The 20,423-nt window shown below is 39.6% G+C and overlaps 1 protein-coding gene across 2 annotated transcripts in view; it reads right to left on the bottom strand.

Annotated features, from left to right (window-relative positions):
* WARS2 (tryptophanyl tRNA synthetase 2, mitochondrial) overlaps positions 1-15,799 on the bottom strand; it is a 38,437-nt gene extending 22,638 nt beyond the window's left edge. Inside the window, exon 1 of one of the 2 annotated variants that reach the window (XM_032680426.1) lies at positions 15,690-15,799. In XM_032680426.1, coding sequence (XP_032536317.1) covers positions 15,690-15,743 — 54 coding nt within the window. In that variant the 5' untranslated portion in view covers positions 15,744-15,799. Of the gene's footprint in view, positions 1-15,379; positions 15,458-15,689 lie in introns of those variants that run through there. The other variant, XM_032680428.1, reaches the window with a different exon arrangement.
* Between the last annotated feature and the right edge of the window lie 4,624 nt (positions 15,800-20,423).

Raw genomic sequence — 20,423 nt, 5'->3', positions numbered from 1 at the left:
TAGCAGAAGTCTATATTAAAAAAAGCCTACACAAAACACCCTCAAATGAATCTTGGATTTCTCGCACTAAAAATATACAGAGAACATTGCTCCTTTGGAGAGAGTTTATGTTCCCTGTTTGTTCACTCCATGAGAAGCAGCGGGCAGCATAGCAGCGTGGCAGGGGAGTTCTGCCTCGTACCATGAAATCATGGGGCTGGAATGCACTTCAATGAAGCTGTTAGGTCAGGGGATGGGAGCTGTGTGCTTGAAAGTACTGGAGTTGGAAAAGGATAAAAACAAAAGGAGTGAAGACTTCCCAATGGAGCAGAGTGAAAGCCACAAGACATGCAGCTCCAGCCCACAGGCACTCACTCATTCAGACATCTGTAGCAAGCACAGTGTGAGCCTGCTGTTCGTATGTTTAACTCTGTGTGGTGTGTGCACCTACACCAGCAGTGCTTCATGTTAATCTTCATTCCTATTAAGAGTGTAGTAACTGACAGATGATTTAACGTCTATTTTTTATCTCTCGATTAGACTTTTGCATGGCAGTTCCAAACACCACAGTGCATTTCTCAGCTGCATTACCAAACAAAGCTTGATCCAAAACCTATTAAGATTCAGGTGTTATCTTACCTAACCTCCCTTTTTGCAATGAGATAAACAACTGCTGCTCCTTACACCGAAAAACTGTCAATATCCAAATGCTCTCAAACCATCAGGAATAATCATTACCTTCTTGCCCCAGAGTAGGATGGCTAAAGTCTTATCTGAAATCCTGCAGTATGGCCATACCCATCTTCAATGCAAAAGAGTATACTGGAAAAGATGATAGCTTCCAAAATCCAGTGCTTTCCTCTTGGACCAAAGAAGAGCTTTTCTCAGTATGCCACACTGGTAGTAAGGAGAGCTACAACTGTCAAGGCCTCAATTCAGAAGTCAAAAGCACATTCACATTCCCTTTCATGAGATAAATGTGCCAGAACTGGAAGATGCACCAAAGTTGCTACAAATAAGAAAATATCCACATAGATGAAAACATCCCACACCACAACCAATTCTCGGTATCTGGATTATAGATTTCATGTTCAGCACTATAAATTCTGTGACTGTTGAACACAAGTATTTACCTGTTGAATACATGTATTTGCCTGGTACAATTAGCAGAAAACTGCTCCTCAAGTATGTAGTAAATCAGCGATTACAGAGTTCCTCTACTTCACAAGAGTTACTCAAATAAAATCAAGTGAAAGCATTCACAAGACTCAAGTTTTCAGAACCTCTCTTCTTTATAACTCCACATAAATATTGCCACACACTTGAAATGACAGCAGACAAGCTACAGTTATAAGGAAACTTTATGCCTAAGCTTTCATCTCTTTCTGGGTTTTAAAAACAGAAAAACCTAGCACCCATTCAAGGAAGTAGAAGAAAGCTGCCAATAGACAATTCTCAGCATTGCTTTCTCCTTTTAATTGGGTATAGGAATGTTATACAATTACATAAAAGCATACATAAAAATTTGTCTGGTTACAGTCCAGTTAAGACCTATTATTTAACACAACAAACCATAAAATGACCACATTAATCCTGCCCTAGAGGTACAAAGGCAGTGCATTCAGCTTCTCAATCTACCCAGTGATGGGAGAGACAGACATATTTTCAAAAGTTGCACTAGCCAAATATAGATATATAAAAATCAAATCTCAAAGAGTCTTTTGCTAATTATATCTTTTGAGTGACTGAAGGTAAGGACAAAGCTTCAAAGTAACTAATTTCTTTGGACTTCATTCATGATTCTATCCCAGCAAGCTAACTGATGGGAGATAGGCTTATGCCTCTATCTGCAATATATCTAATAAATATTTTCATCTCTAAATTAAAAAAGAAGTCCTGCTCACAAGCTCACCTTTGGGCTGAAACACAAGCAAGAGATTTCAGACTCAAAACCTACATTGCTGCAGAAAATTATGAGAGTATTACAATAGCAGCTGCAACAGAAATCACCCCACAACCCACAGTGGTGGTTAACATTCACATGCTATAGTATTTAGCTGCTCTGCTTTATTTTAACAGCTATTTAGTCGGGGCAGAACAGGTGAAGAGCCAAGTGAGATCCGCAGCATCAGAGCTAATTCTAAACACAGGTGGTGGGCATGACAGAGAGAGCAGGAAGTCGACAGGAGAATCACTGCTGACATTTGTGACAGGAAAGATTGATGGCTTCCCTCTCTAGTTTTCCCCACTGTGTAGGCACACAGGGGGTGGGGGAAAGGGACGGAGAAGCTGCTGTGCTGGCGACATAACACACCACAAGCCTCCACAGCACCAGCACTGATTAATGAGACTGGAACGACACAGGAAACAGCAAAGGATCATTCACAGACTTTGCTCTTCTTGTTATAATTTTATTTGCGGCGATTTGTTTTGCCCTAGCTGTCCCAAACTGAAGCAAGTTCAAATTTGCGAGAGGAAAAGAAAATGTCAAAGGGAAGAAAGAGCAGCATTAAGCAAACACAGACATAAGTAAAACACATACATTGGAAAATTTGAAATTTCAAACACGAAGATCCTCCCAACAGGGATCAAAAAGGGAAGAAAAATAAAACAAAACAACACAACCAAAAACTTGCCCCAAACTCAGACACAAAAGAAATTCGCTGGCTGACAAAAGTCATCAACTGCTGCATCTTTGCATCTATCTACAATCCTTTTATTTCCCTCATTAATACTTTGCAACTTCAAAGCTCTCGTTGCTTAAATAATACACTTGTCTGTTAATACTGGCTTAGCAAAACCTGTCTTCAGACAGTTATTGAGCAGCAAAATGAAGGGAAGCCAGACAAGTCAGATTTTACTAGCTAAAGCATAAATTTTAAAGCCTAATTGGGACAATCTAAGTGCTAATGTTATTAGAAAAAGAAAAAAATTCAGGAAAAGGGAAACTTAAGAGCAGTTTATGTACTACAGACTTTGTTTCAATTACTGTTTTTAAAGGAATTACTTCTCTGCAAACTTCCTTAAGAAACTTTTAAACATGTTTATCATGATCTGATAATTCAATACGTCAAATTCATCTGGTACAAATGCTATTTCAACATACTTAATTCTTAAAATGAGGGATTAAAGATCTAACATTAAATTAGAAAGAAACATATTTACAAGTTTTCAGATAAATAGCTCCTGAGAAAAGATTAACTCATTGCCCAGAAATTGAGATTTAAACAGCAGTGCCTAGTACTCCTTTCTTGAATGTCAAATGCACTCATATTTAAACTTCAGTAAGATTTTAATATTTATATTTAAAATGAGAAACACATTTAAAGGAGGAACATTTACAGCACATACTAACCCCACCCCATAAATTTAACTCTGCCCTCTAGGGCTAGCAAAAGAATTCAGTATAACTGTGTTTGGGTTAGGCTGCCCTCTCACGCTGCCTTGTTAAAGATGACTAAGCAAACGGATCCTTTAATGTGGTTCGCTGCATCCCGCAAATGTATTCCCTCTTTATGAGCTCCGCGTGCCACTCATCGTGCTAATGACAGCTGCACTGACAGACACGTTATCTACAGCAGGTGCCACAGTTTGTGCTGCCATGCACCAGAAGATACCTCTGGACCTGGGACAACTGTAGACCCTTCCCTCCCATGTCAAGTGAAACAGGTTATATGAATCCTGGCTAGGGGACTTGGAAGCAGCCAGCAATATGCTGGCTCAGAAGGGCTGGCTCGAGTACTCTGAAGAGGCCCTGGGACAAGAACTGGTGATAACATTTGACAGAGCAGGAAGGGTTTGTGCACAGCTGGTGAAAGAACCATGCACTGGGTCTGCTTGCAGCCAATGGCGGTCACCAATCTTACTCTTATTCTAAACCACAATCTCTTCCTGAGCAAGGACACAGCTTGACAGTTTTACTTTTTGTCCTGTGCTTCTTACAGTTCTCCACATCAACTTGAAGGCCAGCATGTTACAGCTCCCATTCAAAGCTGAGCCATTCCTCAGCTACAGAGCAGGTCCAATGCACACTGACACAGGCACTACTTCTGCATCCCCTGGTTTTCAAAGGTGTACAAAGAACTGCAATTAATGGTCTCAGATGCTGCCTGATGCAGCCTTAACCCTGCATTAACTATTCTCAAACCATTTGATTCCCCTTTTTAAGCTGAGGCAATAAATCTTCTCCAATCAAACTACCTAACCACAGACATTACCTGCAGGCCTTGTCAGTCCATTTCACCCAGACCCAGTGACAGGCTAAAGGAATTAATAACATGTTTTTACAACTACCACACAAGGAAGGTGCTAAGAGACAAACTAAATTAGTGCCTTGTTGACAGGAAGCTTCAGAGAAAGCTAAGTGTGGTGAACTATCAGCGGGAACATTCTGACCAGACAGGCAAGGCATGAAGGTCAGGTCAGATCAGTACATGCTGCTTCCAAATCCATTAGATGATGCACTCAATGCTCACAGCTGAAAACTTGACAGATATGGTACTGCAGGTATTGCTTGGAAGAGGCAGCACAAGGGAAAAGGTGAGAGAGCAGAGTGACAGCCTTGTCACACTGTAGAGAACAATCCTAAGACACAAATCCATATAAAAACTAGTTTACTGTTCATTGAACAATGTATCTGAACCAGCAACAACCAAGGTTTTCAGGCACAGGTGCCTCCTGGAAACAGCTCTAGAAAGCACCCAGCCTTCTGCTGCCTTCCTCTTGATCCCGTTGCAGCCAGTGGCACAAAGCACACTGGCATGGAAGCACTGGGCCCAGAAGCACACAGATAACCTCAGGCTCCACTCTGTGACCTGGCCTAAGTGGAGTTACTCTGTATCAGTCAGCTCAACTTCAATTCGCGGAAAAATACAGGAACAAATAATGAACTTTGAAGAAACTACAGAAATAATGGCAAACAGCAGTATGTCTCAAGAACTAATGATGTCAGATCATTCTGATAACCTTCTATAGCACAAGAGATACTAGAATGGAGAAACCAGTACTAAAGGTTATATCCTGATTATCATTTAGTTCCAATATTACCTCAGTTTCCAACAAGCTAGAGAAATGGCACCTAGAATATAATATTATATGCTGGAGGTGGAACTGGACAGAAAAAACCTCCCAAAAGCGAAAAGAGCACTTCTTGATGGCTTACACTGGTTGTCAAAAGATATATCAAATATAGTTTTGCAGGGTTTTGTCCTAGGTCCAGTATTATTTGGTATTTTAGTATCTCTAATAGTAATCTGGATGTTGAAATAGAGTATTTGTTAAACCTGCAGACAAAACAAAGTTGGAAGGATGGTAAGGGCTCAAAATGATCTTGACAAAGGAAAGAAATGATCTGAAAAACAGAATGCTATTTACCAGGCAAAAATACATGGATCTATACAGAAAAGCTGACTAGTCAACCACACAAACACAGGAAGAACAGCTGTCCAGGCAACAACTGCAGAACAGGATCTGGGGTTTGTAATATTTTAGAAGGTGAGTATGAATCAGTATCCTGCTGCTGCAAAGCCACAACATTTATAAGTTACACCAAAAATTGCACAGGAATTTATGAATAGGATTAAAATCCAGAAGAGAGAAAACAATTTGCTCATTTTACTCAGGATGAGGATGGCCTCAAGCTGGAGCATTTGGACAGTTTTAGGTCCTGTGTTTCAAAACAGTGGTAGAAGGAGGCCATAGAAGTTCAATCAAGTCCAGTAAATGTCTTAAGAAATAAGACTACAGAGGAAAGCCTGAGGCTTTTTTAGTCCAGTGAAAGGAAGACTGTGACAGTAAAAGGTCTTAAACGCGCCTTAAATGCATATGACTTTGGGATCGTGGTTAATAGGGTAAGAAACAATGAGCTTAAGTTGCAGTAAGGATTCAGATCAGACGTAAAGAAAACTTTTCAACAGTAAGAAAAAGAAAGCATTTCAGAAGAGAGCTTAGAGAGGTTCTTTATTTATATATAAATGTATATATGCGATGTGTTGATAAAGATACAGGGGCAGTTAATTTTTATTTTGGCCATGGGAAGCACCAGCTCCAGCTGGGTCTGTTGCAGTCCTCTGAGCTTATTAATTAATCATCTCACTAAGATGATTAAGATCAAAGTGAGCTGACCAAAGAGGATAGAAAATAAATCAGAATTCTATTTAGACAGGCTAGATCTCCCAGCATTTCAAGATTCAAGTCCTTCTACCTGCATTCAACAAAATTTAAGAATTGAGGCCTTTTCACAGATAGCACCTGAACATTGATATGTTTTGCAAAACCATTTCACGTTCTTAAAATTGTGAAATGCGACTTAACATTTAACACTTGTAAACTGGTACTTATCCACATTTAGAAACATACACTGCTTCAAGAGAATAAGTCTGATAGCAACAAGTGAAGAATTAGCACACAAGATACACGTGTTACTGGAAAAGTGTATTATATTTCTAAACTATAAATCTAGATTATTTGATATATGAAAGGTTGGTGCAATTTTAATATATTAAACCATTCTAAGTACCAAAACCTCCACAATCTTAAACCAAAACAAAACAAAGAGCTAAAGAATGCCCCATAACTAAATACTTCCTTCCCAGAGAAATTAAAGAAGTTTTATGTTTTTGATCACAGTAGTATCCAAATCTCTTAAAAACATGTGATTGCTCTTGCTCCTTCTCTGACCTTTAGCTGAAAGAGAGTTTATTATATTTTTTTATATATTTTCTTCAAGTGAGGAGTCTGCTTGCTACTAACATTGCCCTATGAGATATAAACAAAGAATATCAACTTACATCTATAGGGATGTTTTTTAAAAAATATTTTTTGTTTGGAATTACTATATTTCTTCAGAATACTGTCCTAGGAACTCAAAGAGTAGTTCATTTCCTCTCCATTATTTTATTTGGCAATTTCCTGTAGCAAGGAAAAGTTGGCTTCATTTCACATGGGGCCAAAATTAACACAGCTGTTCAAAAACTTTCACCTTGTGGTCACTGCATGAAATTCATCTCAGGTGAATAGCAAAGTTTTAAAACCACCTGACGGATGTTGAGAGGCCTTGGGATGCAGAAATCTCAGTGAATTCCCTAATGGTGCACACATGCACAAAGAAATTGCTACAGCTGGTCCTCCTTGTCTATGCTGGAGAGAATTCTATGAATTTGAGTATTTTAGACATAATAATAATCATACTTGTCTCAGGGACTTCTACAGAATTTAAAAAACTTTTTCTGAAGATAGACAATATAGACTACATTTAAACTGGTGTTATCGGTGCAGGCTGGTCCTGAAACCACCAGCCTGGGCTGTTTCCATAAAAAGGACAAACAACAGATGAGCAACGGATGAGGGAGACAGAGACACAAGTGTTTATTTGTGCTCAGGTCAAGAGGATGTAGCCAAGTGAGACTAGAATGGCAACAGCACACGCCACCCAAGTCACAGCAAACTGTGACTTGCTTATTACACACCTTGAGCCCAGAAATATCACATGAGAAGTTCCCTAGTTTGTGTGTGATGCTCACTGCTTTGTTAAAAAGATGAGATGTTCCTTGCTAACTTACCTGTACTATTCAACTGGCCCATGGGAAGCCAGGCAAACTAACAAATCTCAACTTGGATGTACCCTTTGGAGTATAGCAGTATAAAACAAGCCAAGTGTTTTTACTCTAGGTATTCTACAGATGTGTAATACTCCAATTTTTTGAGTACTGGCAAGTATTCTGTATCCTAGAGACTTAGAATCAACATTGCACGATCAACTCTAAATATGTCCCTTTGAAGGGAGTGACAGCACTTTGGCTGTTGTGACCTGGCTTAATGGTTGATGAACACTGCAGAGTGCAGACATTGCTTTAACTCTGCAAAGATCTAAATTGTAGATATCTTAAAAAAACCCCACAACAAAACACCCCAGTAGAAGTGCATGAAGAGCAGAACGTGAACTCGTTCTTGGTCGCAGAAAGTACATGGGCTGATTTGTTGCCAGCAGAGATGCAAGACAAGATTTGGTCAGGAATTCAGAGGGCTGGACCCCTCATTCCCTTTACATAAGCAACAAAGAGGCTTTGAAATGTTTGAAACTGTTTTGTTCTTCCATGCAAACGGAAAGCACCCTATGGATGCCTATTAAGTAAAGTCTTTCCACATCTTGACAAGTATGTGATTTCAAGAAAAATATTTGCAAATGGATAACCCAATTCAAGTAGAAGTCAAAGACCACCTTTGAAAGAAACTTTGATGTAGCTATAAAAAGACTGTATTTAGGAAGGACAGCATAACATGGTTCTGCCATCAAAAGTTTGTATCTCCTCGTATTTCTTTGCTGCTTTTTGTGCAAAAAGCAATGGTGGTAAGCAGAGAAGTGAATGCCCACGAGGCCCAGGATCAAGGCAGAATCCCTGAAAAGAACTGTTCCTGACTGTTGGGCAAACTCAAAACAGGCTATTTAGCAATCTCACTGCCAAAGGACAGAGATATTAGAGCATCCACAAGTGTGAAAGCAAATGACAAAAATAGTTGCCATGTGAATCTTTGGTGAGATCATCAGGAAGCCTGGAGTCTTTTATTAACATGAAAACGCTGCTATATCTTTTCCCAAGGCACAGGTGGCAGATTTCAAAGTCAGAACCTATGCACCTGGCAAAAGGAAAAAGGTGATGGTGAGACCAGAAAGTTGTGAAGACACTTGCAATTCTTTTTTTTTTTTTGAATGCTGGCCAACAACCTTCTAATGAGATTAACAGCTCAGCATTCAGATGGTGAGGATGACACTATGAAGACCAATACATAATATTTGATTGTCATTGAGCGTATGTGATCAGAAACAACAGTGATGGGATTCAGAGTCACACATCCTCCATCTGTCAGAATGGGAGAATATATACAATTTCATCTCATTTCAGCTTCCGAATACTTCAGGGGATTGGAAGAGTTTTATAGGAGCTTTGAGCTTCAAAAATGGAAACTTAGCACTATCCAACTCTGGGATCTTTCTGCACAGGAATGTAAATATTGACAACCACCTACATAGGTGAACTAGATGGGCTTACCACACTTGGAAATATCAGTCAGAAGCATTTATTCACCTTCTAATCTGTACTGTAAGGCTCCAAACCACTTATCTATAAACAAGGTAGTCTAAACAAAAAGAAGTTCCCAGTCTGAACAGTTATGAAAGTGCCATCTAAATACAAAGGAAGCACAGCAGGGTTTTATCTGCCTGGCTATGAAGATAACATCTCGGTAGTAGTTCATAACGTGAACTGTGTGCACATAACGAAAACACACAACACTAATTTTTCACTCAGATATCCTGCAGACATCACTGAAGCAATGGGATCAACTTCACCTCTCCATTACTTCAGCCAGCTCCAAGAAGCGGATACAGCCCTAGCATAATTCAAAGAGCTCAAAGCTAAAATAAAAGCAGATATTTCATTTCTGGTAGCAATCATCACATTTCAGCACAAGAAGGAGGGAAATGAAAAAGTAAGCATACATACTGCATTGTATATTTGTGTGAGTATACATATTTGTATATATATATATATACAAATATCTATCTATTTCCTTTCCCAGGCAGCAAGAACTTCAGTGCACTCTCAAGGTGAGAATCTCTGGGGGCAAAAATATATTTAATATATTTATTTACATATAAATATATTTAATCCTGTCCAGTGCATATACAGATGTGCCTGATACAGCAGAAAATTATAAAATCTGCTACAGGATTTGTCTGAGTTCGGGACTCCAAGAATGGTATTATTACAGTCAAGGGCTCAAACAACAAAAAGGAAAACAACTTCAGTTCACTGCTTACAAACTCTGCAGAGCTCAAAAAATATATGATCTAAGGTGACTTAACTGACTTAATGTTTGGAGGTTTTCTTCACTTCAACTTCTGATCTGTAATTTGAGTCAACTCCACAAAATGTTTGTTCATCCAACCCGAGTCGCAGCATAAACCACAACTTGTGTCATGGAAAAAGTAATTGCTGAATGTCTAGAACAGCACTTGCTGTATTAGTAAATGGAAATTCTATCTGCCAATGAAACAGCATTAAAACAAGACCCCCAGTCTGCGGTCTAGAGACAGAGGCAATCTACTACAGACTGTACAATATGTTTGTCCAGCATATGCACTGAGAAATTTACATAAAACTTCAACATCCAGCATAGGCAGAGTAGCATCTTTCATTAAACTCACTGTACAAAAACAAGTTAATAAAAACAGGAATCTCTCAAGAGAAAAAACAGGCTCAGTCAAGACACTGAAAGCAAGGGCCAGAGGGGGAAAGAATGGTGGGACTCTACCCAAGCCCTGCCAAGATGCCAAAATAAAGGGCTGTTTCCTGCTAAAACAATCTGTGTTTGCCAGACTTTATTGTTAGAACTCCATTATGGAAATGAATAGGACCCATTCACGCCTCAAAGATCCCTCATTTCTGTCTACAATGGGGGCTCTCTCCTGTGCAGCTACAACAGTGGTCAAAATCCATCAGAGACAAGGCATTAAGCAAGGCAGATTACGAGAAGTCTTTCCACAATTGGAAGGTCTAATAAATCTGTGTGGAAATCCGAGCTCCCTCAAACCCAGTGAAAACCCAAGAAATGTATGTTCTCACTGTATACTAACTTGCCTTCAGCTCTGAAAATGACACAAAAGCTAATGATTTCATTCTGGCATAAAGAACTATTCCATTGCTTTATCTGAAAGGTAAGTTGCTTTCCCTAGAGGATCAAACATAAATTATTTTGTGATTAGAGTATAAACAAATGACTGATTAGGAAAGACTTCCATTCCAACCCGAATAGGAGACACTAGAGGTTTAATCCAAAGACTAGAACATGTTGATTTCAGAAGAACCCAGGTAACTAAATAACTTTCAGTATCTAGGCTCAATAGCAATAGTTAGAAATGTTAAAATTCAGAAAAATAGGAAATTGAAAAAAAAAAGGCCACAATTTCTACATACATGAATTCGGATAGAGGATATCCGTACTTGGAAAGCATTTCTCAAATCACTTGGATCTTTCCTAAAGGTCCTGTAGATTCCAATATGCTGAAGCACCCCATACTGGACACCAGGAAACATCATGGGTCTTTGCTGTCTAACAGGTTAAAAAAGCATTTCCAGCTTTTTTAAGTCAGTCAAAAGCAGTTTGCTACTTCCAACCTTCATGCTCTTTGGAAGAAAGAGATGTAACACAGGGGATTGTCACAATCATAAATTCAGGGCAAGCACTTAAAAATTTGCCTGTTCATCCATCAATTTCAGTACACAAGTGTCTGGACAGACATTCTGAAGTTGACCTGCTGCAGTAACCTGTGTATGTGTGCAGCTTGTTACATGCACCTGGGGACTCATTTCATTAATGGTTAACAAAGTGACCCCTATGTGACAGCAACAAATTCAAGATGGGAACACGGATACTTTTAAATTGTTTGCATTTCATTCATAACACATCTGAATGATACTAAAAACTGAGCTCTCTCTCCCACTGTAGTTTTAACTACGACCTTTGAAATCCTTAAGGATTAGGGTCTGGTAATTTCAGTTACTTCCGTTCTCTGGAGCCCATATGGTAACTATAGCTAAAAATTTTGAAGATTTAATTTGCAATCTGGGAAAAAGCATTTTAATGGTCTTCTCCAAAACAACCCTTCAATTTTTATCTGCCTTTTTCACAGCCATCTTTGTTAAAAAATATGAAACATGACCAGTCATTAACATGACTAGCACAGTAACAATGGGGTGATCAGGTGGCCTGAATACCACCAGAACAATACTTCTTCAAAAAAAGTAAATCAAATTTCATCAGACCCAAACAATCTGAAGATCTCTTCTTAAAGTACTGACAATACTGGCCAGAATCACAGAGGTTCACAGAGGCCAAATAAAGTATCAGAAGACCAAAAAAGGAAAAATGTCACTCCTGTCTTCAAAAATACAGGAAAAGAGGAGCAGTCTGGGAGGTAGTCTACTTAGCATCAATACTCAGTGAATAAAACCCATCTTTTGCAATTCCCTAGAAGATAACTAAAAGAAAACAACAGCAAATGTGGATTTGTTAGGAGCAAAGCACACCACATTAGTCTAACTTTGTCCTTGAGATCCTTTAGGCTGCCACAGTAGGGTAAGATACCCTAAAGGCCTCTTGATTTTAGCACCACCTTTGGTCATGAATTGTAAAGCAAGTTAGAGAAACTACATACAGGGAACCACACTGTGATATTGTTTTAATAATATTAACTCAGGCAAAGAAACAGGTACATTCCTAAATGAACTGCTAAGATTACCAACATGTTGGCTAAGATTCATTGGATTTCAAGGTTGTGTACTTGCAGTGGTATCTGACTAAATGTTCACCAGAGATGTTTTCTGTGCAACACTCACCAAAAGGTAGAAAAACATTCTTGGAACCGTGAGACTCAAACCAATTTTCTCTTTGTATGACCCAAACAGTGCCTGCTAGAGTCAGTGTGATAAGTTTAATTAGGGTAAATACAACTTCCAGTCAGAAAAAAACCCCACTAAATTCTAGCACCAAAATGGAAAGGATTTCGTATTAAAAAATACCAACCCTTGTGGCTGGAAGATGCAATTCTGTACCACTTGAAGCTAAAAGAGAATCCACTTTCTGATGCATCATTCCTGTGAAAGTTGACAAGAGATGAAGTTTGTAGAACATCAAAATGTACAGCTTAGCAATAACAATACAGTCACTGTAACAGATCATGTATGAAAGCCGGGGAAGGCTTACCTATCAAAGAGGAAAGACCAGGGCAGGAGAAAAGGTAGCAAAATGAGAATTCTTGTTTTCTTTAAAAGATACTCTCAGGAAGAAAAGCAATAGAGGTACTAGAGTATTCTTGCAGTAACTGTAATAGTGATAACTACTTTGATACTAGAAAAGAAAAATGATGCCAAAGACTCCTGAATTCTTGAAGGCAAATAAAGTAGGCCTCCAGCTGGGAGTCTGAAAAGCCATCTACTGATGCATGAGACTCTATAACCAAAAGCAAGACCTTGTCATTCTTCTACTTCATGTTTGCTGACAGGACTAAACCTAATCCATGTTCTGTCAGGACATACAACAACAACTGACTGACTCACTCTAGAGTAAATTTTCCTATTGACAGGTTATGCCTTTGTTGGATTTCTCATAATTTTATCAGTAATTCTCTGGAGTACCTGTTAGCTGCCACTTTTAAGAGTGTCTTATCAAAGAAACAGACTTGATGAAATTACTTTCTATAACCTTGGCTTAGAGACCAGTGAAGAACAGTAAATCGGGCAATTTCAAAATAAGCTCTTGAAAGTCAGGATACCCCAAATGTAATTAATCTCTCCAACAAAATGTTACTTTCTTCTTAACCACATATATTATGCCTACAAAGTCTAGCTGTGTTCTAGAAATATGTATAACAAAAATTATAGAGCAACTTTTCCATAGCATGACAAATCCAGCACAATAATGAACTGTGCACTACAGTAAAACAAAGGTGAAACCACATAAATGATACGTCCTAGCAACTGTGACTGCATTATCAAATGCTTAAACATCAAAACTATCAGTTTGCCAGTACTTGGCCAGTACTTGCCTACTGTGCAAGCTTGAAGGCAAACACTTTTCCAGCTTGAAATTTGAATGTTCCTCATTAGCACACAGCAAATACATGATCTTATTCCAAGCTGTTCCAATAGTTGAACTACTCTGGAGTCCAGTCTGGAAACAGGGGCAGATAAATAAGGAAGCCAGTTTTTTTCCTTCAAGTCTTTTGAAGATGCACTGAAGTACTACTTCAATTCCAGTGCAATTCTTTCCATATAGATGTAAGAGGGCGCTTAAAGTGAGAGAGTAAATTGACAGAATCCCATAACATAATGGACTTGCAAATTTAAAACTGGAGGAACAACTTAAATTACTACTGTTACTTGAGGGTGGGTGATATGAAGCTACATAACCAAGGCTAACTTGGGGCTTCTTGTTTTTAAATGAAAACATTTAAAGAACAACAGGAAGGAAGCACATTTTCAGACCTATCATATCTAAAGGACATTGTGGAACAGTAATCAGATGATAAAGCACCCACACCTTGACCTGACAGGTAACTCAGAGGTGACAAAGCAGCGCCTGTCAGAGTGAATATTAAGATATAACAGAGCCATATTTACTCAGAGCAGAGTTCTCTATTATGTAAGATAAACCAGAATCCTTTGCTAGAGGGATGAAAACAGAGGAGGCCATCTGCTAGGATACTGAATGGATCAGAAAGAGCCATCATGAGCATCTGGAAAGAGAAGCATATACAAGTCCTTTCAGTATTTTTCAAGGAACTTTGAGTTCTAAAAATAATGAGTGGTTTGAGGCATCTTTGCAAGAACTATTCAAATGGTAAGTGTTAGAAACCTAGGAAGATTTAGGTACGTGTAAGCGAAATGAAATCAAAACACCTCCAGAAATGGAAACACCCTTATTGCCTTGATTATTTAAGCTTCATTTTAAAAGTCCTAATTCAGAAATAGTCTCACAACTCATAGTTTACCCACCATACACCACTATATACACCAACTTTTTGTGTATTAGTGTGTATTGATGTGCTCAGAATATCAACTCAACAGCTGAGGATAACAGAATCCAGTTGCTGCAAGGTCACAGACAGCGTGGATAACACCCAAAGATGTCTTTGACCTTCTACTTAACCTATTTCTTTTCACAAGCAACATGAGACACATTTACCCTGACAACCATTCAATATAAAATGTTCCATTATAGAAACACAGCATACCATTCAGGATTTAGATGATATAAGAACATTAGCAAGATTTTCATGAAAAAGCCAATTGTCCAGCTAAGGGAAACAAACATTCACTAAAATTATGCAACATTATTGTTATCAAATTGTTTTAATTAATCATTCTTCCACCTATTTTAAAAATAAGACTGTAAGCTACATAAAAATTTTAGATTTGCAAGGCAAACCATTCACAGACATAAAAATTCATGAAGGAAGGTGCCTACATATAGTCACTGAATATATACCTGACTTGGCTGATTACTGAGGGTTGTCTTTCCAAACACAATCAATGCAATCAGTTGCTCCTTTATTTTGTAATAGAATGGGAGGGAGGGAGGAAGTGAAGGCTTCTTATGGTTACAGTGAAAATCCCAAATATGTTAAGGAAATGTAACCACTACTAGAACATATCGAAGCTGTGTAAGTACCAAGGCGGGGAGTTGACATACATCAATTCAGACATCTATGCGGTTTGGGTTTTTTTTTCCTGCTGGAGAAGACAAGAGTTCCTAGCCTGCAGGTGCATTTAAAATCGGAAGGTGATACTCTAGAGAAGAAGCAAAGACCAACGCTGAAATCTCGCACAACGCCCAGCGGTACCTCAGCCCTTGAACGACCACCAGGACACCGGTACTTGCCGGCTCAGCCCTCCCTCTCTCCCACACCCCGAGTGCCCCGAGGAGTAAAAGCCCCTGGAGCTGAGAAGACCCAGGGAAAGGAGCTGGAAAACGGGAACGATGGGAAGAACAGGGCCAGCTACGCGCGGCCCGACCCCGCCCCGCGCATGCGCGAAGCCGCTCGCAGCACGGGGGCGGGCTGTCGGCTGGGCCGGCCGCGCCTGGAGCACGGGGCTCATCCCACATCCCGGGGAGACCGGGAAGGGACGGGGGACGTGCCCCAGGCCGGTTACCTGGCCGAGGGTCCCGCGGTGCAGGGCCCGGATCAGGCCACTCGGTGTCGCCATGGCAAAAGCGGGAGGAAGGGGCGGGGGGAAGGGAAGCAAGGCAGGGGCACGGCGCGTCCCGCAGCGCGGAGGGCGCAGGCGCGGTCCCTGAGCGGCGGCCGGGGCGCGGTGAGCGGGAAGGGGCGGCGCTGGCACCGCACGGGCCTGCCTGGGACGGCGGGGATGGGCTGGTTAGTCCGGGTGAGGCCGTGTGGGTGTGCCCGTCGTGCCAGGGCGGGGCATCGCTTCCCGCTTTTCACGGGTCCTGCCTCGGCTGCAGACTGTCCTTCCAAAGGCCGCTCTCAGCAGTGTGTCCCCTGCAAGGGCTCCCCGCTCCCCTCAGCTCGCCTGGCCGTGCCCACTGCAGCTTTTCCACGGAGAGATCCACATCCTGCCCGTCTTACTCGTTAAACTAGCTAAAGTCAACCCCCCACAGAACACCCCGAAAAGGTGCTCTCTTCCCTCAATCCGCCCTGCTCTGTCCCAAAAGCCAAGGCAGGAGCAGCTCTCTTCATCCAGCATCCCCTACACGGCACGTCCCCAAATCCAGTCTTTGTGCCCGTGTTGCTTCCAATGTACCAGCTCACAGAACCAAAGCAAATAACACCGCAGTTGTTAACGAGGTTTGACATGCTCTTGAAGAAGTTGTTCGTCAACCCTTTGCGTCAGCTCTTCCGGAAAGGGTGCCAGGTTTTCGCCAGTTAATTTCTACCCAGTTCCAATTCCCAGGCTGGGAAGACACAAAATGCTTGTTTAGCAGTGGTCAGGTGATGTGAACTGCAGCTCATCTGCGGGTCTGGAAACATCTGGGACAGTGTCTGTGGGAATCTGCTACTGCAGGGTCTGGGGAAACAAACCAGGAAAGAAGGATCAGCGAAGAAGGTGCACTTGTAGGTTTGTTAGCAGTGGCACTGTGTGTCGTACTGGTGATTATTTCCAGTAGCCCACTCAAACGCCGTCACTGAGGATATTTTCATGGAATGTTCCTAACTCTAAAATCTGGAAGTAATTTTAGTAGCTAAACCCACTGTAAATTTACATAACTGTTTATTTATTTTCACTTTGATGCATTGGCTAGTAACAATTTTTATATTTTAAAACCATTTATGTGCAGTGCTTAATACATAGGAGTACATTTATTCCCCCAGATTCTACTATAATACAAATTGTAAAAAAATCTACTTTGCACAGTCCGTAAGAACTTTAACTCAAACCTAGAAATTGTACATATAATTTTTTCATCATTTGCATCATCGCTATAGATATTGTTTATAATTTGATCTAAAGACTTCTTTGTGTGATGTTCATCTTTGTCTGACATTTTTATTCGGTGTTCCGGCAAAAATATGTCAGCCATTTTTTGAGAACGTAACTAAGCAAAAATCACATGAAGCTACTTGAATTGTAGGAAACATCAGGGGAAAAGCTGAAAAATGGAAAAGCCCAGTTGATATTTTTTGAGATTTTCCAGTCCTAAGACCAGAAAATTATTGGACAAGAGCCTATGGCTACTTCACTAATATGAGACTGAAGATGTGATCAGAGTGGAGCATCAGGCGACAACCCTGATGGTGGCAGGGATGACAAATCCTAGCCTCTGTCTCACAACTAGAACTGTTCTCTTTTGGAGACTAGTTGGAGCAGGTAGATTGTCTTAAACTAATGCCATGAAGAGGGAAATGCTGGAGGTAAATGGAATATAAACCTGTCTTCAAAAAGTTACTCAAAGAAAATTGAAGTAATCTGATAAGGAAATGTTAAGACGATTTTTCAGTTGGAAATAATTTAAAACAAAACTCTTTTCCAGTATGTTTGCCAAGGAGAAAACTTTCAGCGTCTAAAAATATAAATATTATAATGCTGTTATAAGTCAATAAGTTGGATGTTGGTTTGAGACAAAATGATGAAGAAAAAAGCTGTGTGGAATTCAGACTAAAAAGTGAAGATATAGTTAACACTGCTTAAGAAGTATTAGTAGTCATTTTCAAAGCTGTTAGAATTTAAGTTAGTAAATGGAACACTAAAAGGTGATACTTTAAATTTAGACTTGTGGAATACCTTGATTTAGTACCACAGAGCATTCTAATTAAACATACAGGAGAAGCACACGTTAAATGACTCAGGGCTCCTTAGCTGACAGGTCTTCAAAAGTACTTGTTATAGTAGAGTTCTGTGGTGACTTATGCTTTGCCCTACTCAGTATTGTTGCCAATTATCTGGAAATAAATACTGAATAATTAATGTTGAAATGTGCCCTTGACACAAATATTGACAGACTTTTAAGTAATGCTAAAAACATCATGATCACACAGATGAGTGTATTAAAACAAAGCGTGTTTTAAAATCAAGTTGAAACTGAAGTAAAAACTTGAATTAAAATTGAATTTTTTTCTTTAACTTGAACTGAGCCTGAGTTATCACTTTTAAGTCTTTGTTAAACCCAAACTGATGCTGAACGACAACAAAAAAAATCAATAAAATATTCAAAATACCTCTTTACCACAGGAAGAGCCCACTGCTATGACAGAAATCCAGCAGGGGCAGAAGAATAAGCTGGGATATTCTTGACGTAGGCAGAGAAGGAGAGTGGTGTGAATGTGCAAGGTGGATAAGAAGAGTTTGGCTTGAGAATCCCAGAGAAGATGAGGCAGCTTGCATCCTGCGAGATGCCAAAATTACGGAAGGAGGAAGATTCACTGCTAATATTTATTGTCCTCTGAAATCTCCTACTGCGGCCAAAATACTTCTGACCTTTCTCATGTATGATTCCTAGACACCTTCCCACTACCCATATTACCCCACTGCACATTCCTAACCCACTCAAGACTATTTAGATGTGAGGAATTTGCTACACAGCTCAAATTAGGAAAATGCCAGTTAACGGGTGAACATGAACCAGGATTCCAGTCAAAATATCACTAGTACAATTCTCTGTTATTAGTACTGCCAAACTGTTGACTTAGAAACAGGAGTTCTAGACCATATCTTTCAGATCGGTGTGTGTCCCCTGGGACATGGTGATTCTGCAAAAGATCTGGAGTTTGTGTGGGACAAGCAGCTCTATTTGCTGGTGCAGTCCTGTAGCTGAAACGGTCAATTAAACAATTTTCTTGTACTGGGATACTGGTCAGAAAATACTAAGTCCACTGTGGGTTTCTATGCATAAAAAGAGATATTGAAAAATCAAGCAAAAATACTACAGACAATAGCTGTAAAATGATTTAAAAAAGGACTTAGGCATATGCTCAATTAAGTGATTAGTGAAGATGCAGGAAGTGCTAGAAGCAGAACAGAAAGTCTGAATTTCTTTTTCTCCAGGTAGGAATACCTCTGTAGCTGGGCTAGAGCCCACAAAACTTTTATTTTCATGAAACCTTGAAACAGCCTAAAATGTTAGAACCTATGTCTGTTAATTTAACATGTAAGATTTATGTTTTATGCTTAATCTATTTGTGTTTTTTCTCCCATCTTTGAAATGGAGTAACAATTATTCAAGTCAGCATTGTCCAAACAATTTTGCTAATACTCTTGAATCATTCACATTACCTGATAAAAGTAACAAAGAAAAATCTAGAAGGAAACCAGTAACTTTCCATTTGATGATGGGATTATGACAGAAAATCCTATGGTGAGAAAGAATTGGACACCATTTAAAAAAAATCAACAATACTCAAAGGAACAAGACCTTTGCAGAAAAAATAATATGCTATGATATAGCCAGAGTCAGTATCATAATATTTATACAGAAGAGAGGGAAATTAGTTAAATCACATAACAGAGTTGATGCTCTCATTTCTCAGTTTCTGAGTTTTTGATCATGTTTTTTTAATGTAGCTTGCAGGAGGGGTAATTATAACTACAATTTTTTTTCTTGTTTGCTACAGCATTGCTCAGATACTGTCTAAAATAGAATGCCTTTGTGCTGTGCATTGCTCAAGCATGCACCAGGTGACAACCCCTGCTCCAAATAGCTCATAGTCTAAAAGACAAAGTGGACACAGATTGAAGAGTGTATGACACACAGCATGATAAATGAATTTGCAGAATTCAACATGTAAGTATTGTGAGTCCTGTTGTTTTTTAAGGGAAGGATGTTATTAGCGAGGTGCTACCTGAATGAAAGAGCAAGGAAAAGGGATTTAGGTAATCTGGAGGAGTCAGAGAAGTAAGACTAAGTAGGTTGTGTTCTGAAGAACAGAGTAGGAGGAGAAGTTTGAACAGACAACCAAAAAGCACATGAGAGAGTCAAGTCAAAGCCTTCACACTGTCATACGTAAAAAGCTTTACTTGAGATGTGTAGATTACCATATTTTAAAAAGCACATCTTTGAAATTCTTGAGAGCCTAGAGGTTAGCAGCAAGACTGGCTGAAGAGGGTGAATCAGTCACTCTTTTCATTTTACATTTTACGCATGCTATGGAAGAATATTTGGCCATTTTTATACATCTGTTTGTTCAGTGAAGCTTTAGAGGGGTAGTCACTTGGAAGCACTGAAGATCTGGCAGAGAACTTGAAAAAGTGTTGTATTGTCTTTTGTATGCTGAAACTGTTGATAGTATCATAGCATTGCAGAGAGCTATATCCTGTGAAGTTCATGGAAAAACACTGTATTGGTAGCCACTGAGAAATAAAATCACCTAGAATCTTCTGAAATCTGTAAACCTTTTCTCCTTATAATATGTTGGGAAAAAGAAATCTTTC

The sequence above is a fragment of the Chiroxiphia lanceolata genome, chromosome 2 (genome assembly GCF_009829145.1).
Source record: "Chiroxiphia lanceolata isolate bChiLan1 chromosome 2, bChiLan1.pri, whole genome shotgun sequence".
Lineage (NCBI taxonomy): Eukaryota > Metazoa > Chordata > Aves > Passeriformes > Pipridae > Chiroxiphia > Chiroxiphia lanceolata.
The sequence above is the reverse complement of the archived record's forward strand: the minus strand, read 5'-3'. Positions and strand labels throughout refer to the sequence as shown.